Consider the following 22,129-nt stretch of genomic DNA (forward strand, 5'->3'; position numbering starts at 1 on the left):
ACAACAGCTAAATTTATATTATTTTCTACTTTAAATCTTTCTGTGCTAAATTTAAAATACAGATCTTGTATTTTAAAGAAATAATAATCACATAAAGCGTTTATGTAACCCAAAATACTTTTGTAAACACTTGATGAACCAAAATGTAAACAGGGAACGTCTGTAGATGCAGATTTTCCATCGATATTTTAGGCCAAAGACCGAACTTAGTTTCTGTTAATCCACATTCATATTATTATTATTTATGTTATATACCCGTTTTCTGGGCTATTTCTAACATGTGGGCACTGAAAATGCCTATTTAAATCAAGCCAAGTCCAAAATTAAGAGACGGGCCCGACACATCCAGGATAGACCGTCCACGAAGAATTTCTGATGTCTCGCCCATATTCGATCCCGGGTTCCCCATAGTAGTACGCTGACGCCTTGGTCACTTGTCTGCGCAGTAATGCTATTAATATTCATTGTTTCGCAACACCAAAAGCGGATTGGAGAATGATCGGGATAATTAAACCATCGACCTGTCATTCCGAAGTACCGGAGTTTGAATCTGCATAGGATAATCAGCAATCTTCAAAATTGTTCTGGCTAAGGCCATAGTCCATCCTTTATCATCCCTATATAACGCCTATTATAAAAGTCTTCTTGGGAAAATTTTTGAATTAAAATAGCACGACTCCCGGTTTTCATAATATATAGTTAATCGGAGTCTTCTGCCCCTAAGCTCTTGAATTTCATTTACCTAACACCGTTCTAAAAATTGAGGAACGACAGGCAGACGGACGACAGTGGAAATTTATAGGTCTACAATTTTTTCATATTGCAGCCCAAAAACTAAGTAAAACTTTATCAATAGGGTTTTTATTCACTTCAGTGTAACACATTTGATTGAGTCCACGTGTCTTAAATGTTTTAAAATATTTCCTAATTTGAAATTATTTGAATGCGTCATTTTGTAGTTACCTTCCATCAGTCGAGTGCATCGAAGTCACGTCCATAGTTATAATACAATTCAAGTTGCAATCAAATATATTTTGAAGGACATTTTATTATTATTCTTGGAGACCCCACTGTTTTGCGAAATTCTTTAATTATAAACTTATCTACTATGAAAACAGGAAATAAAATTTACAATCAATCTTCATGGAATATTTAAAAGGACAGGCAGATGGCCAAGGCAGTTAAGGCATCCGAGTGGGAACTATCCAGAAATCTGATACGTTGGGCCTCATCTCTCACCACTCGGTGGTGAGGGATGAGGTCTAACAGGGCCTTTTTAATCATACTCATTACGTGTTCAGTGAGAGACGGTGCCCGACATATCCGGAACAGATCGCTCGTGTAAAATTCCTGAAACGTGCAATTATTTAAAGTAATTGAATTTTGAAATCTACGAACGAAGCCATTTACAATATTAAAATTATCCGAAATTCAGAAAATTAGATTCTTTAATTGGGGTGGAATAAGGCAATTGGTTTGGCTTGGCTTGGCTTGATTTATTGACATAAGGCAACGCGACACATGGGCGATCTGCCGAGAGGAATGTCTTCCGGGAGGTCTTCTATGGGAAACTGACCCCTATTTAGATGTTACTAAAGTGAAGAAAACCAGGAAAACTCCACTGGCCAGACCGTTGGCGGAATGCGAATCCAGGAACAGTGTTCAGTGGTTTTATTCACTCGGCCACTGATGGGCGAATAAGATAATTACACAATCCATTGACGATGTGTCAAGGAGAGTTACCTCCCGGAAGAACCGTCTATGAAAAACTGACCCTATTTATGTGTTAGATACGTGAAAAAACCTAAAAATCTTTATGTTGGTGAGGCGCGAACCCGCGACCAACTATGGATAGTAATTTGCAAAGGATCAGCAATATTGGTACTCCTTGTGGATACCATATTTACAAGATAGAACGTAGCGAAGATTACGCATCACCTAAATAAAAAAAAAATTCTAATGCTAATCACGAATATTAATAACACTTTATTTAAAATACAGAAATACGTTAATGTAAATTTTATTATCACTTTTTGTGTATAATTAATAACAATTCAATAGTTGTATAATATACTGAAATACTAATAAATAAGTAAACATTTTATAAATTTAATAATTGAAATGGTTATTCCATTAAATTTATTCATTCGGAAAATGTAATTTGAGAGAATTCAGAAAAGAAATTTTAAGATAACACGAATTGATCCTCTCTGATTTGCTACTAAGAAACTTATATCTTTCTCCATTAATATATCTTTACTTCTATAAATTTTCCAGATATTTATTTTGACAGTTGGATTTTCTACGTCAAAAACAAAACAACAGGGAGGAAAAAAATCTAGAAAATAAGTGAATCGATCTGGCATCACCTGTCGATGTTTTCGATGAAATTTGTCAGATGCTCTTTGTTTTCTCGTTAAAATTATTTAAAAAGTAGATAAATTTCGCGTATAAAATACAAATATATATAAATATATATAAAACTGATGAACTACAATTTCCTTTTTTTAAAAATTTATATACTTTCTCAGTATAAAACCAGTAAACTGATCGATACGTTAAGGAAATTTTCAAACTTTTCTGTATATAAAAATATTTTTAGTATAAAATAAAATTGTTTTTTTTATATTATTTTAATTGATAAAGAGCTAAACGTTATCAGTTTCGGCATCGCCATTTTTGTTTCCACATGATAATTTCCTATTACGTCATTACTACGTCAAAGTAATCTCGTAAAAAGCGTTACTTTCATTCGTTCTTAAAAAGTAGAACGTTACAGACAGACAATTACAAAATAATATACAGTATAATAATTTTTTATTATTATTATTTTAGGTATAAAACAGGAAAATATTAAATTTCAAATTTTTTTCCTCGCTTCTTAAACAGGAAAAATCAAATTAATATAATTTTATTTATTTTTTTTTTCAAATTTCCTTCTTTGAAGTGTGTTTCTGGTCATTTTTCTTCCTGGAATTCCCATTGTAATTACATTCATTTAACTCTTGCCTTACTACATGTAGACGAAACAAGCGTGAATTTTTGGTTACGTCACATTGTGTAACACTATTTACAATTATAAAAGGGTGGCAGAACTATGGTTTCACCACTCAATTTTCGTGTTTAATTTAAACTATCGACGTCAGATGGCACTAAGCTATGTATAAAAATAAATTCGACAACGTCCTTGGAAAAGTTGTTTCATCGGCAATGTTGCGAAGAGAAAGGTGAGTTTATCTCATTTTTACATACAATTATTCTTTTATTTATCAAATTTTACATATTTTAGTTAATAATTCTTCATTTTTTTAAACAAAATTCTTATCTAATTTACGCTCTGTAATTTCCTTAAGTATTGGTGCGTGCTATACGTGATCATCACTTCCTCGGGCTATTTTCTGTAACTTAATTTAGGATAAACGCTTTTCTTATGCTATTTATTCCATCCTTAAGTGCTATAGAATAGACACTACGATATAATTTCATATAGGAAACATATAATCATGATGTATATCTTGAAGTGTCCTCATTAATAAAGGGTTACATACAAGTTATATATGAATATCATTATTAATCATATATTACCGTGATAATTTAAATTCTAATTAAGCAATTAATATATTATTATTATATTTTGAATGTCACATTCTGTAATTTAACTGACACTCTGGAAAAATTTTCAGGTGTAACACGTTTTTGTGATACTGTGTTAATTATATGGTAAAGTTTTTATAAGTATAATTTTCCTGTTAATAGATTTATTTAATATTTAAGAAAATATCTTATTATTTTTATTTAAAATCAGCTTGGTATTTAAATAAATTTTAATAATATCGAAGTTTATAAACAATCCTTTGAACACTACCTTAATATGACACATGAAAATCGCGTGCAACGTAATACTTATACTTTATATATAAATAGATATATAAATATCTCAATTATTATTTTAAATATTTAAACCATGAATTTTTTAAATAAAATTCAAAAAATTTTGTTTATAACGAGCTCTATATTACAAAAAAGCGACTTCATCCCACGTGATCTGTAGTGTGACGTCGACTACAAAATCTTAATTATTTAAATTTAAAATTATAATTCAATTTAAATAAAATTCCCATTTTATTCTAAACTATTTAAAAGCTTGTATTAATGATTTCACTCGGTATTTTCCGTAGAAAAAGGAAGTTGAAAGTACACGTGAGGACCGGTGATAGGAAGGGTGCAGGAACAGATTCGAATGTTTATCTTTCAATAAAAGATAAAATCGGTAACAGGAGCGAAGAATTCAAATTAGATCATTGGTGGAGGAACGATTTAGAAAGGGGCACAACTGACAGCTTCGATATAAACGTTGACATTAACTTCGGCATCGTAAATCAAATAGAATTACACAGGGACACATCTGGAATCGGCGATGCCTGGTATTTGGATATAATTATCATCGAAGACAAAGATCGTATTGCGACGTTCCCTGTACACAGATGGATACACCCGTACAGAAAATACTGTATAAACGAATACGACAGTGTCCTTCCTCAATTCGACAGCAACAAATGCCAAAGATCCAAAGAATTAACGAGCAAAAGACAGATTTATCAATATACCACTCATATCAAAGATGGACCCGCACAGGTTAGTTTCTGTTTTTCTATCTTTCAAAACTATAAACTGGATACAAAAGTATTAAAATATAACTCACCAAAAGCAGAATTACAATAGAGTGTTCCGAAATTCGTCGGAAATTTGTCAAGGCATAAAGGACATAAACCAGAAGGAAGTTCTAAAAATAGTGTATTTAAATAGAATGGTATAAAATTAATGCAATATAAAACAGGAANTCTTCATTAAGTCCGATCCCAATTGAAATATTACACGTGATCCCTCTATATCTTCTCACCCCCTCGATTTTTAACCACAAAAATTTAACAACATCAGTTTCCCTAATGCGCAAACTTTCCTGCAAAATTTCAGAAATTTTCGACAAAAAACACAGGAGTTATCAAGTTTCAAAGTGGATAAACAAAATCCTGCCTAAACAAAATCTACGTGGTCAACCCGTCCTGGGGAGGCGCTAACCCACGACTAAACTCCCAGTGTTCAGGGAACGGAACCGATTGGCCACTGGCGGGGCCTGAAAGCAATTTAAAAGTAGTTTCACTTGTACGTTTTTCTTGTTATACGATATTTCTCTTCCCTTGAAAATCGTATAAAAGGAATTCGACTGTATACTGGTTTCGGTATATCAATATTCTAAAATCTACATAGACCCACCAGCGACCGAGCGGTTCAGTTCCCTGAACACAGGTAGTTCATTCGTGGGTTCGCGCATCGCCAGGGGCGGGCTACGAAATGAAGACTTTTATCTGTAATTCGATCATGTTTGAGAATCAGACAGGAATATATTAACATTTTTTTTATTGTAAATTGAATAATTGATCACACAGTAAAGTTTTATCCGCCATTTTTGAATTACCCTGTACATATACGAATATAACAATGAGGATAGGTGGCTGAGCGGTTAAGGTGACGACCCGCCGCTCTGGAAGACCCAAAATCGAATACGAACGGATCGAAAAATTCCAAGAATTTTTCGTGGGATTGTCCGTCTGGATATGTAGGCCCTCGTGCCTTATCTCTTGGCTGCCCCTTGTGGCTTGGACGAACCCGTAATTGGCTTGCTAAAAAAAAGAGTCCTCTTGGTACTAACAGGGCGGAGAATTTTTACAAAGATATATGTGTATAATAAGTAAACGAAAATTCTTGTATTACATAGATAATACAGTATAGGGATGAAACCTTTATCAATCTATCACCTAGTTATTTTTAAAGTTTCTATAGCCACAAATGTGAGTATATGATAAAGATATTTACAAAGCGATAATAATTATTTTTACTGCGATAAAACTAATTAATTTTAATGTTATTTGTCGTCGTAACTTTACAAATGTAAAGAGCGAATGAACGAAATAGGAATAATTTAACGCAACTTTAAGTTGAATCAATCAACGGTATTGATCAATCAAAGTTGAATCAACGGTAATTATTTTCCAGAGAATCCTTACATGGCTCTTCGTGAAAAATTATTTAGTAAATATATACGAGGATTGAAATTTTAGTAGTGAGAAAATTGGATACCTATTATTAATATTTCAATATAGCCTCCGTCCATTAGTGGGACCGATTGTTATGATTTTGGAAGACGTTCGATGCCATACTTACTTCTATTGGCATCTGCCACTGCACGATCCATTGCATATGTAATTTCTCTTAATTAAAAACGTTACTCACAAACTGGTTCATTCACCTAGCAAAAAAATCAAAATTATATGGAAATATCGGTTGAGTGTGGAGGACGTTTCAGAAGTTCCCATTACCACCGAGCTAACTAAGATGTTCATATAAGCTGTCTAATCAAATAATAAAAAACACAAGCTGTAAGTTTCCACATCTGTAATTTGGTCTTTCAGATATGTATAAACGTCATTCACATTTAATTTTATCATACTGCTGTCTGTAAATTTTCACTATTAAAATTTTAACCCATGTACATATAAAGAGTGCTTTATTTTTTTTTTAAATTGAATTTTATATTCATATTTCCTAGCTGAAATAAATTACAACTGATTTAAAAATATATATTTGAAAACAATTAGCATTGATAATTGATATTAATAAATACTCACGCAATGATCCATCTATGAAATAAATAAATCCTTTTCCGGCCCAGCAATGGCTGAATGAATAAAACCACTGAGCGCTGGTTCGCACCTCACCGAAAGACTTTCACGTATTTTTTCTTGGTTTTCTTCACGTTTCTAATAACTAAATATGGGCGGCCAGGTTCACGTTGAAAGTCCTCCCGAAAAGCATTCCCCTTAGCAGATCGCCTATATGCTATTGATTCATACTGAGTGGCCCAATTTCAAATACTTTATTATATACAAACTACGCAAACATTGTTCAAAATAGCGCTTTGACACGCTCAGAAATCGCGGAAGTACTTAAAAAATGATGTGATTATTTAACTTTTGGGTCAGTATCTAATACGATTCATAATTTACCATCTAATACAATATATTTTGATGTTTATTATATGCCATGACTCTAACAACGATTTTAAAGATTAATGAACGTTTATGAAAATAAATGAATAAATAAATTGCATCTAAAAATGTAAATTCATTGTTTGGGCAGATCATACAACAATACAATTTATCCTTGAAAATCATTTTATAATAGAAATTACCGTAATGAAAAATTTATAAGATGCTTAATAGAAATTCAAACAAAATATAAGAAATGAACTTGATGGAATAAGGAAATGCAACACTTGGGCGATCTGCCAAGGAGAAGATTCCTCCTGGGAATACTTCCTGTAAAAACTGGCCTCTATTTAGATGTTAAACACGTGAAGGAAACTCGGAAAACTCCACGTGGCCAGTCCGTTGGAGAGGCGCGAACCCACGACCAACAACCAATGTTCCGTGGTGTTACTCAGTGTTCAGCGTTCAGTGTTCACTCGGTGGGCTTTCATGCAACTTAGATCATATAATGTTCAATAGAAATGAATAAGAAGTAATTATCTGTGTTCTTAACCAGTCTGACTAATTTTTATTTTTCATTCGTATTCATTTCACGTTGAAGCTACAAGGGATTCTTTTTATTAAATTATCTATTTTAAATTCTACTGGATGCAACATAAGAATCCTGGATCGAATCTAGCGGCGCCCGCAGACTATAAAAAAGAGGGCACAGGATATAAAAAGGGGCATCGAACATCACGCAAGAAGCTTCAAACTCTATGATTCAACATCGAATCAGCGCTCCCATAAAATGGCGGGGGAACTTGGTTTTGANAAAAACTATTTTAGGGTAGAAATTTAATATTTTATATAAATATATGACATAATTTCTACAATTAAAAATTTTAATTAAGTACACAACATAAAGTTAAACATGTTGAGTATTTAAGTGAATCTCTCAATTAAGTTTTAATTGAGAATTTCAAAATTTGCAAATTTACTAATTATTCTTGGATGTAAAACTTTTAAATTTTATTTATTTTTTTTTAAATCACATTATTTTTAAATAATTAAATTATCAAATACTAAATTATTAGACGCTAAATCTATATAGGTCCATCAGTGACTGAGTGAATAACACTATTAAACACTGGTTGTGGGTTCGAACCTAGCCAACTGGCTGGCCATGTGAAGTTTTCAGGATTCCTTCACGTTTGTAACACGTAAATGAGGACTTAGAAAGTCCTCCCGGGAGGCATCCCCTTGGCAGATCGATCACGTGTCGCGTTGCCATAAACAAATAAACCAAAACAACAGCTAAATTTATATTATTTTCTACTTTAAATCTTTCTGTGCTAAATTTAAAATACAGATCTTGTATTTTAAAGAAATAATAATCACATAAAGCGTTTATGTAACCCAAAATACTTTTGTAAACACTTGATGAACCAAAATGTAAACAGGGAACGTCTGTAGATGCAGATTTTCCATCGATATTTTAGGCCAAAGACCGAACTTAGTTTCTGTTAATCCACATTCATATTATTATTATTTATGTTATATACCCGTTTTCTGGGCTATTTCTAACATGTGGGCACTGAAAATGCCTATTTAAATCAAGCCAAGTCCAAAATTAAGAGACGGGCCCGACACATCCAGGATAGACCGTCCACGAAGAATTTCTGATGTCTCGCCCATATTCGATCCCGGGTTCCCCATAGTAGTACGCTGACGCCTTGGTCACTTGTCTGCGCAGTAATGCTATTAATATTCATTGTTTCGCAACACCAAAAGCGGATTGGAGAATGATCGGGATAATTAAACCATCGACCTGTCATTCCGAAGTACCGGAGTTTGAATCTGCATAGGATAATCAGCAATCTTCAAAATTGTTCTGGCTAAGGCCATAGTCCATCCTTTATCATCCCTATATAACGCCTATTATAAAAGTCTTCTTGGGAAAATTTTTGAATTAAAATAGCACGACTCCCGGTTTTCATAATATATAGTTAATCGGAGTCTTCTGCCCCTAAGCTCTTGAATTTCATTTACCTAACACCGTTCTAAAAATTGAGGAACGACAGGCAGACGGACGACAGTGGAAATTTATAGGTCTACAATTTTTTCATATTGCAGCCCAAAAACTAAGTAAAACTTTATCAATAGGGTTTTTATTCACTTCAGTGTAACACATTTGATTGAGTCCACGTGTCTTAAATGTTTTAAAATATTTCCTAATTTGAAATTATTTGAATGCGTCATTTTGTAGTTACCTTCCATCAGTCGAGTGCATCGAAGTCACGTCCATAGTTATAATACAATTCAAGTTGCAATCAAATATATTTTGAAGGACATTTTATTATTATTCTTGGAGACCCCACTGTTTTGCGAAATTCTTTAATTATAAACTTATCTACTATGAAAACAGGAAATAAAATTTACAATCAATCTTCATGGAATATTTAAAAGGACAGGCAGATGGCCAAGGCAGTTAAGGCATCCGAGTGGGAACTATCCAGAAATCTGATACGTTGGGCCTCATCTCTCACCACTCGGTGGTGAGGGATGAGGTCTAACAGGGCCTTTTTAATCATACTCATTACGTGTTCAGTGAGAGACGGTGCCCGACATATCCGGAACAGATCGCTCGTGTAAAATTCCTGAAACGTGCAATTATTTAAAGTAATTGAATTTTGAAATCTACGAACGAAGCCATTTACAATATTAAAATTATCCGAAATTCAGAAAATTAGATTCTTTAATTGGGGTGGAATAAGGCAATTGGTTTGGCTTGGCTTGGCTTGATTTATTGACATAAGGCAACGCGACACATGGGCGATCTGCCGAGAGGAATGTCTTCCGGGAGGTCTTCTATGGGAAACTGACCCCTATTTAGATGTTACTAAAGTGAAGAAAACCAGGAAAACTCCACTGGCCAGACCGTTGGCGGAATGCGAATCCAGGAACAGTGTTCAGTGGTTTTATTCACTCGGCCACTGATGGGCGAATAAGATAATTACACAATCCATTGACGATGTGTCAAGGAGAGTTACTTCCCAGAAGAACCCCGTCTACGAAAAACTGACCCTATTTATGTGTTAGATACGTGAAAAAACCTAAAAAACTTTACGTTGGTGAGGCGCGAACCCGCGACCAACTATGGATAGTAATTTGCAAAGGATCAGCAATATTGGTACTCCTTGTGGATACCATATTTACAAGATAGAACGTAGCGAAGATTACGCATCACCTAAATAAAAAAAATGCTAATGCTAATCACTAATATTAATAACACTTTATTTAAAATACAGAAATACGTTAATGTAAATTTTATTATCACTTTTTGTGTATAATTAATAACAATTCAATAGTTGTATAATATACTGAAATACTAATAAATAAGTAAACATTTTATAAATTTAATAATTGAAATGGTTATTCCATTAAATTTATTCATTCGGAAAATGTAATTTGAGAGAATTCAGAAAAAAAATTTTAAGATAACACGAATTGATCCTCTCTGATTTGCTACTAAGAAACTTATATCTTTCTCCATTAATATATCTTTACTTCTATAAATTTTCCAGATATTTATTTTGACAGTTGGATTTTCTACGTCAAAAACAAAACAACAGGGAGGAAAAAAATCTAGAAAATAAGTGAATCGATCTGGCATCACCTGTCGATGTTTTCGATGAAATTTGTCAGATGCTCTTTGTTTTCTCGTTAAAATTATTTAAAAAGTAGATAAATTTCGCGTATAAAATACAAATATATATAAATATATATAAAACTGATGAACTACAATTTCCTTTTTTTAAAAATTTATATACTTTCTCAGTATAAAACCAGTAAACTGATCGATACGTTAAGGAAATTTTCAAACTTTTCTGTATATAAAAATATTTTTAGTATAAAATAAAATTGTTTTTTTTATATTATTTTAATTGATAAAGAGCTAAACGTTATCAGTTTCGGCATCGCCATTTTTGTTTCCACATGATAATTTCCTATTACGTCATTACTACGTCAAAGTAATCTCGTAAAAAGCGTTACTTTCATTCGTTCTTAAAAAGTAGAACGTTACAGACAGACAATTACAAAATAATATACAGTATAATAATTTTTTATTATTATTATTTTAGGTATAAAACAGGAAAATATTAAATTTCAAATTTTTTTCCTCGCTTCTTAAACAGGAAAAATCAAATTAATATAATTTTATTTATTTTTTTTTTCAAATTTCCTTCTTTGAAGTGTGTTTCTGGTCATTTTTCTTCCTGGAATTCCCATTGTAATTACATTCATTTAACTCTTGCCTTACTACATGTAGACGAAACAAGCGTGAATTTTTGGTTACGTCACATTGTGTAACACTATTTACAATTATAAAAGGGTGGCAGAACTATGGTTTCACCACTCAATTTTCGTGTTTAATTTAAACTATCGACGTCAGATGGCACTAAGCTATGTATAAAAATAAATTCGACAACGTCCTTGGAAAAGTTGTTTCATCGGCAATGTTGCGAAGAGAAAGGTGAGTTTATCTCATTTTTACATACAATTATTCTTTTATTTATCAAATTTTACATATTTTAGTTAATAATTCTTCATTTTTTTAAACAAAATTCTTATCTAATTTACGCTCTGTAATTTCCTTAAGTATTGGTGCGTGCTATACGTGATCATCACTTCCTCGGGCTATTTTCTGTAACTTAATTTAGGATAAACGCTTTTCTTATGCTATTTATTCCATCCTTAAGTGCTATAGAATAGACACTACGATATAATTTCATATAGGAAACATATAATCATGATGTATATCTTGAAGTGTCCTCATTAATAAAGGGTTACATACAAGTTATATATGAATATCATTATTAATCATATATTACCGTGATAATTTAAATTCTAATTAAGCAATTAATATATTATTATTATATTTTGAATGTCACATTCTGTAATTTAACTGACACTCTGGAAAAATTTTCAGGTGTAACACGTTTTTGTGATACTGTGTTAATTATATGGTAAAGTTTTTATAAGTATAATTTTCCTGTTAATAGATTTATTTAATATTTAAGAAAATATCTTATTATTTTTATTTAAAATCAGCTTGGTATTTAAATAAATTTTAATAATATCGAAGTTTATAAACAATCCTTTGAACACTACCTTAATATGACACATGAAAATCGCGTGCAACGTAATACTTATACTTTATATATAAATAGATATATAAATATCTCAATTATTATTTTAAATATTTAAACCATGAATTTTTTAAATAAAATTCAAAAAATTTTGTTTATAACGAGCTCTATATTACAAAAAAGCGACTTCATCCCACGTGATCTGTAGTGTGACGTCGACTACAAAATCTTAATTATTTAAATTTAAAATTATAATTCAATTTAAATAAAATTCCCATTTTATTCTAAACTATTTAAAAGCTTGTATTAATGATTTCACTCGGTATTTTCCGTAGAAAAAGGAAGTTGAAAGTACACGTGAGGACCGGTGATAGGAAGGGTGCAGGAACAGATTCGAATGTTTATCTTTCAATAAAAGATAAAATCGGTAACAGGAGCGAAGAATTCAAATTAGATCATTGGTGGAGGAACGATTTAGAAAGGGGCACAACTGACAGCTTCGATATAAACGTTGACATTAACTTCGGCATCGTAAATCAAATAGAATTACACAGGGACACATCTGGAATCGGCGATGCCTGGTATTTGGATATAATTATCATCGAAGACAAAGATCGTATTGCGACGTTCCCTGTACACAGATGGATACACCCGTACAGAAAATACTGTATAAACGAATACGACAGTGTCCTTCCTCAATTCGACAGCAACAAATGCCAAAGATCCAAAGAATTAACGAGCAAAAGACAGATTTATCAATATACCACTCATATCAAAGACGGACCCGCACAGGTTAGTTTCTGTTTTTCTATCTTTCAAAACTATAAACTGGATACAAAAGTATTAAAATATATATATTTTTTTAATTTATATACAGGATGGTCGGTAAGTCAGTTAACCGATATAAGTTAAAACCAACTTAGTACAGCTTCGAAATTATATTTACAGGTTAACTGACTTTTGGGCCACCCTATATTATTTGTATACGGGATGGCCAATGTATGCTTATATATACAGTCGACCCCCCTATAATTACGGTCCTATAATTACGATTCCTATAAAACTACGAAAAAATATATGTATTTTGGAAATGTTGAGTCGGATTAGTGTAGAATCAATTAATTTTATGGAAGAAAACCTTTCAATCAGCCGTAGTCCGTAAACTTGACACGTGTCGGGCTGTGATTGGAACGACTTGTAAGAAATCGGATTCCTAATAAATTGGAACGTATCTCTATCTTATAGGGGGGTCGACTGTATATNTGGGGGGGTAGGAACTGTGTCGGCATATTTCGCTTCCTGCACATCTTCTGATCGATTTTTAGTGAAGATAATTGATAGTATGTGTATCAGTGAGTTAACAGTAATTTAATATGGAAGAAAGTATATGCGCAATGATATAGATAGATGCAACACGGTCATGCAGAAGCGAATAGCAAAGTAGTACGTGCTATCCTCACTCGTTGGGTAGAACAGACGTCCTTCAGTAACTAACTATCCAGCCAGGCTTCAACATGAGCTACTACCAGGGCGATGCTGTACCTTAGATGTAACCTATGTGCTAAATATGGCATACGTAAATAAACTCCTCCAACTATTCTTCACTTTATTAGTATTGGGTTCGGTGCATTGTAGCAACAGTAAGCAATTCTTAGAGAGTTTACTCAGGCAAAACAATAATAATTTAGTGTTGACCGTGTCTACAAACAATACTACAAAGGTGAGTCAAATGTTATAATAATTTATAAGTAAATTTAACGCAATTTTAGTGTTTATTAAACAGGTAAAAACTCGCGTGTTTAATTAACACGAGAGAAAGTTCGTGCTAACATATTGAAGGGTCATTCGAGGGTTTTTCCATTTTTCAAGCTCGTCATCGACTGACTTAAGTGAGGAAAGTGGGACAGAGCGAGACATTTCCAGTCTGGCAGAGACAGCATGACTCTTCTAAGGATAATCTGCCAATTTGCCAACCCCTCCTAACATGGCAACACTTTCGAGTGTCAAGGGTGATTACTTCATAAATGATATTTTATTCGCGTCGATTTATATCCATGCATGCGAAATTTTATTTAAATTAGAAAAAAAAAAGAAAACATTGCTCTATCTTAAGAGCGAAAGATATTTTAATTCTAATTTAATAATAATAATAATAATAATTAATTAGAATAAATCAATTAAATTTTTTTCTAGAAAATTTCATTGTAATTAATTATTTTAATTAATTAATTTTTTTAATTTTTAGTCCGACATGCTATTTAATAAAGTTAAATTACAAATTTCAAGTTCGTTAACTCATTTAACAACAGGAAGATGGAAATCCCTCAACGATTTGAAAAATGTTTATAAATTCAATTTGGAAGAACCTCATGTAAAGAAATTTTAATTTATTTATTATTCGTTTGTATCATATTAAATAATTTTAAAATTATTATTAATTTAATTGTAGAGCCTTCAATGGTGGACTGAAGATTATTGGTTTGGTTTGCAAAAAATTCAAGGCACAAATCCAGTTTTAATAAAGCTTTGTAAAAACATTCCAGACAAGTAAGATTATTTTATTACAATTATAAAATTGCTAATTAATTTGTTTTAATTATATTAATTATTGTGACTTCAAAGGATCTGCAATGAGGGCCCATAGTTGAGGCTCCACCGTGGATCCTTACGAGATGTTATGGGCGTTGATTTCAATTTTATAGTAAGGGTGTTAGCACCCATTTCGGCAATCACTGCTTTAAACTATAGTTGGCATTTATTGAAGTGCTAGCACATCCTGTACTCGACATTTGTTCAGAATTTCTCTGGTTTTTCTAGCCACTTCTTGAAATGCTAACCTGATTTCTGCAGATGTTAAAACGAGTGCATATTTCGGCATCTGTCTAATGATTTCATGTAATATCTAATGGCTTATTAGCACGTGGTGTAATCCAAAACAGGTGAATGTTTTCCACACGTCTATATGTTGAATGTGAATTATTTGATGAAAATACACCAATATATAGCAATCATATCAAGATAATTGCTTTTTGTTAATATGATAATACAGCAAGATATAATGGCTATACGGACTGTGTGCCAGAAGAATGTGTCGGCCGGATGACTAAGAATCATTCTACCGCTCGGGGGAATCCTGGATTGAATCCAATCGTGCACCTCCCTGGGAATTTTCCGGTATCCAGAAATCCGCGTATAACAACATACAGAAATGCAAAAACATTCGCCGTTTTTTTATTATGCCATATGCTAATGAGTCTTTAGGCATTACATGAAATGCCTAGCTTCATTAAACATATGCTGAAATGTCCATCCGTTTCATCATAGGCAGAAACGGGTGGACATTTCAAGAAGTGAGTAGAGACGAGACCATGTGGTGAATTAACTTCTCCACAACTTCCTTCAAATGTTTTTCTATATAAGCATTCCGCTTCAGGATCATGCTTCAAGATTTCGGCATTCTATCAGATTCCTATCTGATGGAATGCCGAAATCTCAAAAAGAAAATGGGAAACATATACAGTAGACCTATATGCATATATGAACGGAGTGGAAAAACTGTCTGAAGATCAGTTTCCTGATACTGATTTCTATATAAAGTGCATGAGTTTGTAGAGGAAAACGAATTATAGGAGTTATATTTGCAAATATTGTAACAGAAATTCTTACAATACTATCAGTACTTTATTATTATTATTATTATTTTGCCAATCCATCCAGCTAGTAAAAGTTTCTGGGGAAAACAGAAAATAATATATTATTGACTATGCAAAATTTCTTAAATAAATCTTTCATTATGAATACAAATATTTTAAAATAATGTATGATTTTTTTAAAATATAATTTAAAGCTTTGAAATTGAACCGTCAATGGTTGAGCCATTTTTGGAAGGTCTAAGTTTGAATGATGCTCTCGAAGAAAATCGTATATTTATCATCGATTTGGAAGTTTTACAGAACATATACACTGTGGAAAATACAGTGGTAAGTTTAAAAACATAAATATGTAAAAACGTAAAATATGTTTTTATTTTAGTTTTTAACTTAATAAACTTTTTTCCTAGTTGTGTTCACCTCTGGCTCTATTTTATTTGAATAATTCAGGAAATCTGATGCCAATTGCTATTCAATTATTTCAAGAGAAAGGACCAGATAATCCTGTAAATATTTTGAATTTTTCATTTTTTTTATACGTTTTTGCATCAGTTATATAACACATGCGACGAAATAAGCGCGAATATTTACGCCGCATCGTCAATTAAGCATGAGTAAACTAAAAATTTGGAATATGAAAACGAACAATGACGTAAAATAAATTAAAGAAAACATATTTGATCAGTCTCTGTTTAACAAAATCAAATCTCCACGGTCTGCTGCCTTTCGAACTTGTTTTCACACGTTCCGAAAGGTTCTCAGTCATAACTGGCCTCCCAGATGCTAATACACTTTGCTTTATATCTCAGCCATACTTTCCGCTTTAACTGATGCCAAAACCGTAAGATTATTCTCGATTGGGTACATTAGGCACATCGTTTTCATGAAGAATGTACCGTATCTCGTGTTGGTCAAAGGCAGGATTTCTCTCTCGAGAATAGTGGAAAGTTCTTCAAGAATGTGACTAGCCTCTTCTTAATGAACTCGGTACTATACATTCTTATTCGTATGTTAATAAAAAGTTTACATGGTGAAGACCCGAGACCACACGCGTGGAGTTTGGTTATCCAAGCCAAAACTTTCGTCAGAAACTTTGCGTGACGTTTGAACTGACAGAACTTCCTTTTCTTTTTTCATAGTGACATTTATTTCCAGTACATTCGGAACCACCCAATGTAAAAACGAGATTCGTCGTCCGTAACATTCAGGTTGTTTTTGCGCCGCAGATCTCCTTTGTTCATTCGTTGGCGTAACCTTGTTTGTTTTCCTGCTTCGCAATGTATTCGCGTGCAGAATTATTTTCATAATGATAATATTTCTTTTATTATTATTTTGAACTTTTGACCTAGCTTACCGAGAGACTAGTCTACCTTACCAACAGTGGCATCAACAGCTGCTAACCAACACTTCAGTCAATTCAACTCTTTTTCTTTTACTTCCTTCAGCTCTAAATGACATTTTCTTCTTTTCATCTCTCTTAATTGTCATATGTCGTGCTCTATAATGCGTTTAAAACGTTTTACATTGAAAAATTTACCTTTCATCAGATTTCTAGTATAAAAATTCCAATGATTTTTGTACGTTCGCCTTGTTTAGGCCTTCCATTTATAAAAATCGAGTGATTTTCAAAGAACATTCGAAACTGAATAAGCAACTGCGCGTTTAATTCCTTTCTTCACGCGAATTGTACAGGAGGTAAAATGTTATTCCAAATTTTTAGTGTTTTTTTTTATTTTAAATAATTTACCTTTTACACAAATACTTAAATTCTAATACAACTGTGTAAGCCATTGGTACTTTTATTTTTAGAAATTTACACACGGGACACGCGCCAAAATCAACGATAGTGTGCGCTTGTGTTATACAAATATGTAAATTTTTTCTAGTAAAAGAACTTTAATAATATAATATTCTAAAATTAATGTTATCGACGTATTTTCTAAGCTTTTCTCATATATAAATATCGTTAAAAAATGCATTTAAAATATTATTTTTAGGTATTTTTGCCTTCAGATCCTCCTTACACTTGGTTACTAGCAAAACTCTATTTTAATAACGCAGATGCTATATTTCATCAATCGTGTACACATTTAGGTAAGATTTATTATTATATTATATTAAATTACAGGAATTTATAAACAGATATTTGTATATAATGTCAGATATAATACCATTGAACTTGTAACGAAGAGAATATAAAATATTGTTTTATTATACTATCCACGTCACAGAACTTGACACTCCTATTGACATTTTAATCACATGATTTTCTATTTAAATTCTAGAATTAAATATAAATTTGTTTACGTCATTACATTATTGTATTATTTTTATTTTGGCATGTGGGGTGCGCGTACAATCGCTACGCGCGTCGTCGCGATTAATTTAAATCTAAAATTAATTACGCATTTATTAACAACTTGATGACAGAATTAACAGCAGTTTTTTTTTAGTTTAATTATAATTAAATCAAAGGCATTGTATTAAAATTTACATAGATATGAAGTTAACTTTCAATTGAATCAGGTCATGTAATGTTGTTGAACTCTGAATGAATAGCTACAAATCTAGTTTAAATTTTTGTTTTATAGAATAAAGGTAACAGAGATTCATTCTTAGTTTAAAAAATAACTGTATTAAAATTTACATAGATATGAAGTTAACTTTCAATTGAATCAGGTCATGTAATGTTGTTGAACTCTGAATGAATAGTTTAAATTCTAGTTTAAATTTAAACAAATCTAGTTTAAATTTTTGTTTTATAGAATAAAGGTAACAGAGATTCATTCTTAGTTTAAAAAATAACTGTAGAAGAAATTTTACAGAATTAAAAAAATTATTTTTTTATTCCAGGTATTACTTAAAACAAATGGCATTTTAATATATAGAATTAATAGTGTTATGGAGAAATTATTTTAGTAAATTAATTTCTCCATAACACTATTAGTGTGTAAGAACAGATGTTTTCTATATGAATCCTAAGAGAAACTGAATATGCAGCTTGAGTCAACAAAAACCATAAAATAAACAATCATCACACCTATAAATCTGCTTTATTATTGGAATGTGTGAATATTAAACAAGGAGTTTCCTTTCTTCCTGTTAGAATGTTGTAATTTCGCACTCTTGTTTCGAAACTACAAGGTAACCTAACACAGATGGCATTGATTCAATACAGGCTTCCTGTTTAAAACAGAAAAAAAAAGAGCCCACATTTATGCCTAGAGGCAGGAAATGACGTAACGATATTTCTGAGTAAAATATTTTAGGAGTGAATCTGGAGAAAACCCACAAAACCTTTAAAAATTGACTAATTCTCCTATACAAGCTCTAGATGACCCTGTGTGAGACATAAGGTATATAGCATAGGCGTAAGGCCCTGTTTGGAGAAATAAATTAATAACTAACAAGTGAATAGTTCATGGACAGAAGATAGTGAGATTGAATGTTAAATTTCATTATTATAGTTGACCTTGGAACTTGCACCTCTTCATACTTCAAAACATAATATTGGTTTACACATACCAATCATGGTTTAAAATATTAATTATCCTTAAAACACAATTTTTATATAACGTAAAAAACTAAAAATATTTTATAAAGAATTTATTTTTATGGGTTTTTTTTAAATATACTTATCAATGTTAATTAAGAAATTTCTCTTGAATTACATTATTATAATTCCATATTTTTAATATCTAGACATACATATAAATATTTTTATGGGGGAATAAAAATTGATAATGAATTTTCACTTAAGGTTTAACTCATTTGTTGATGGAAGGCGTGGTTATTTGTACGCACCGTCATTTGTCACCATCTCATCCACTTTTCAGATTAATGTCACCTCATTTTCTTTATTTGTTGGCGATCAATTCGTGAGTACATTTTGATTTCACTTTAATTGTTCTTTCTCATTTATTTTATTGAATCTGCCGAAATAAATTCGATTTTATAAACATTCTATTTTTCAATTTATTTCATAACAAGTCAACTGTATTATTAAATGAGTTGTTTAATGAGTTAAACTGATAATTGCGAATATTTTAAATAGTTTATAATTAAATTAATATAATATTTTATTTAGTTATTTTNATTAATATAATTTTATTTATTTTTTTTTTCAAATTTCCTTCTTTGAAGTGTGTTTCTGGTCATTTTTCTTCCTGGAATTCCCATTGTAATTACATTCATTTAACTCTTGCCTTACTACATGTAGACGAAACAGGCGTGAATTTTTGGTTACGTCACATTGTGTAACACTATTTACAATTATAAAAGGGTGGCAGAACTATGGTTTCACCACTCAATTTTCGTGTTTAATTTAAACTATCGACGTCAGATGGCACTAAGCTATGTATAAAAATAAATTCGACAACGTCCTTGGAAAAGTTGTTTCATCGGCAATGTTGCGAAGAGAAAGGTGAGTTTATCTCATTTTTACATACAATTATTCTTTTATTTATCAAATTTTACATATTTTAGTTAATAATTCTTCATTTTTTTAAACAAAATTCTTATCTAATTTACGCTCTGTAATTTCCTTAAGTATTGGTGCGTGCTATACGTGATCATCACTTCCTCGGGCTATTTTCTGTAACTTAATTTAGGATAAACGCTTTTCTTATGCTATTTATTCCATCCTTAAGTGCTATAGAATAGACACTACGATATAATTTCATATAGGAAACATATAATCATGATGTATATCTTGAAGTGTCCTCATTAATAAAGGGTTACATACAAGTTATATATGAATATCATTATTAAACATATATTACCGTGATAATTTAAATTCTAATTAAGCAATTAATATATTATTATTATATTTTGAATGTCACATTCTGTAATTTAACTGACACTCTGGAAAAATTTTCAGGTGTAACACGTTTTTGTGATACTGTGTTAATTATATGGTAAAGTTTTTATAAGTATAATTTTCCTGTTAATAGATTTATTTAATATTTAAGAAAATATCTTATTATTTTTATTTAAAATCAGCTTGGTATTTAAATAAATTTTAATAATATCGAAGTTTATAAACAATCCTTTGAACACTACCTTAATATGACACATGAAAATCGCGTGCAACGTAATACTTATACTTTATATATAAATAGATATATAAATATCTCAATTATTATTTTAAATATTTAAACCATGAATTTTTTAAATAAAATTCAAAAAATTTTGTTTATAACGAGCTCTATATTACAAAAAAGCGACTTCATCCCACGTGATCTGTAGTGTGACGTCGACTACAAAATCTTAATTATTTAAATTTAAAATTATAATTCAATTTAAATAAAATTCCCATTTTATTCTAAACTATTTAAAAGCTTGTATTAATGATTTCACTCGGTATTTTCCGTAGAAAAAGGAAGTTGAAAGTACACGTGAGGACCGGTGATAGGAAGGGTGCAGGAACAGATTCGAATGTTTATCTTTCAATAAAAGATAAAATCGGTAACAGGAGCGAAGAATTCAAATTAGATCATTGGTGGAGGAACGATTTAGAAAGGGGCACAACTGACAGCTTCGATATAAACGTTGACATTAACTTCGGCATCGTAAATCAAATAGAATTACACAGGGACACATCTGGAATCGGCGATGCCTGGTATTTGGATATAATTATCATCGAAGACAAAGATCGTATTGCGACGTTCCCTGTACACAGATGGATACACCCGTACAGAAAATACTGTATAAACGAATACGACAGTGTCCTTCCTCAATTCGACAGCAACAAATGCCAAAGATCCAAAGAATTAACGAGCAAAAGACAGATTTATCAATATACCACTCATATCAAAGACGGACCCGCACAGGTTAGTTTCTGTTTTTCTATCTTTCAAAACTATAAACTGGATACAAAAGTATTAAAATATATATATTTTTTTAATTTATATACAGGATGGTCGGTAAGTCAGTTAACCGATATAAGTTAAAACCAACTTAGTACAGCTTCGAAATTATATTTACAGGTTAACTGACTTTTGGGCCACCCTATATTATTTGTATACGGGATGGCCAATGTATGCTTATATATACAGTCGACCCCCCTATAATTACGGTCCTATAATTACGATTCCTATAAAACTACGAAAAAATATATGTATTTTGGAAATGTTGAGTCGGATTAGTGTAGAATCAATTAATTTTATGGAAGAAAACCTTTCAATCAGCCGTAGTCCGTAAACTTGACACGTGTCGGGCTGTGATTGGAACGACTTGTAAGAAATCGGATTCCTAATAAATTGGAACGTATCTCTATCTTATAGGGGGGTCGACTGTATAT

General features: G+C 31.5%; 4 protein-coding genes across 4 annotated transcripts in view; all 4 read left to right on the forward strand.

The window, feature by feature from the left end:
• The first annotated feature begins 3,090 nt into the window (after window positions 1–3,090).
• Window positions 3,091–4,722, forward strand: LOC111636556 (arachidonate 5-lipoxygenase-like). The gene is made up of 2 exons (XM_023381836.1): window positions 3,091–3,227; window positions 4,179–4,722. The coding sequence occupies exons 1-2, from the start codon at window positions 3,160–3,162 to the stop codon at window positions 4,720–4,722; spliced, it is 612 nt and encodes a 203-aa protein (XP_023237604.1). The 5' UTR covers window positions 3,091–3,159.
• Window positions 4,723–11,425: 6,703 nt separating this feature from the next.
• On the forward strand, window positions 11,426–13,199 carry LOC111636552 (arachidonate 5-lipoxygenase-like). Its single transcript, XM_023381831.1, has 2 exons — window positions 11,426–11,562; window positions 12,514–13,199. The coding sequence occupies exons 1-2, from the start codon at window positions 11,495–11,497 to the stop codon at window positions 13,088–13,090; spliced, it is 645 nt and encodes a 214-aa protein (XP_023237599.1). The 5' UTR covers window positions 11,426–11,494; the 3' UTR covers window positions 13,091–13,199.
• Window positions 13,200–14,414: 1,215 nt separating this feature from the next.
• Window positions 14,415–22,129, forward strand: part of LOC111636557 (allene oxide synthase-lipoxygenase protein-like) — a 21,089-nt gene continuing 13,374 nt past the window's right edge. Inside the window, exons 1-8 of the mRNA XM_023381837.1 lie at window positions 14,415–14,549; window positions 14,628–14,725; window positions 16,026–16,158; window positions 16,239–16,334; window positions 17,826–17,922; window positions 19,589–19,707; window positions 21,168–21,659; window positions 21,745–21,752. Of these exons, the coding sequence (XP_023237605.1) occupies window positions 14,430–14,549; window positions 14,628–14,725; window positions 16,026–16,158; window positions 16,239–16,334; window positions 17,826–17,922; window positions 19,589–19,707; window positions 21,168–21,659; window positions 21,745–21,752 (1,163 nt within the window). The 5' untranslated portion in view covers window positions 14,415–14,429. The remainder of the gene's footprint in view (window positions 14,550–14,627; window positions 14,726–16,025; window positions 16,159–16,238; window positions 16,335–17,825; window positions 17,923–19,588; window positions 19,708–21,167; window positions 21,660–21,744; window positions 21,753–22,129) is intronic.
• Window positions 20,050–21,888, forward strand: LOC111636553 (arachidonate 5-lipoxygenase-like). Its single transcript, XM_023381833.1, has 2 exons — window positions 20,050–20,251; window positions 21,203–21,888. Exons 1-2 carry the CDS (start codon window positions 20,184–20,186, stop codon window positions 21,777–21,779), a joined length of 645 nt encoding a protein of 214 aa, XP_023237601.1. The 5' UTR covers window positions 20,050–20,183; the 3' UTR covers window positions 21,780–21,888.

This window comes from Centruroides sculpturatus, unplaced genomic scaffold (assembly GCF_000671375.1).
Source record: "Centruroides sculpturatus isolate CEXI.00-Female unplaced genomic scaffold, Cexi_2.0 scaffold999, whole genome shotgun sequence".
Taxonomy (NCBI): Eukaryota; Metazoa; Arthropoda; class Arachnida; order Scorpiones; family Buthidae; genus Centruroides; species Centruroides sculpturatus.

Bases quoted from the DNA above. Each gene is read 5' to 3' on its own strand.
- LOC111636556 (XM_023381836.1), top strand. From the start codon at position 3,160: ATGTATAAAAATAAATTCGACAACGTCCTTGGAAAAGTTGTTTCATCG. The intron at 3,228-4,178 runs GTGAGTTTATCT...TATTTTCCGTAG, and splicing joins GCAATGTTGCGAAGAGAAAG to AAAAAGGAAGTTGAAAGTAC.
- LOC111636552 (XM_023381831.1), top strand. From the start codon at position 11,495: ATGTATAAAAATAAATTCGACAACGTCCTTGGAAAAGTTGTTTCATCG. The intron at 11,563-12,513 runs GTGAGTTTATCT...TATTTTCCGTAG, and splicing joins GCAATGTTGCGAAGAGAAAG to AAAAAGGAAGTTGAAAGTAC.
- LOC111636553 (XM_023381833.1), top strand. From the start codon at position 20,184: ATGTATAAAAATAAATTCGACAACGTCCTTGGAAAAGTTGTTTCATCG. The intron at 20,252-21,202 runs GTGAGTTTATCT...TATTTTCCGTAG, and splicing joins GCAATGTTGCGAAGAGAAAG to AAAAAGGAAGTTGAAAGTAC.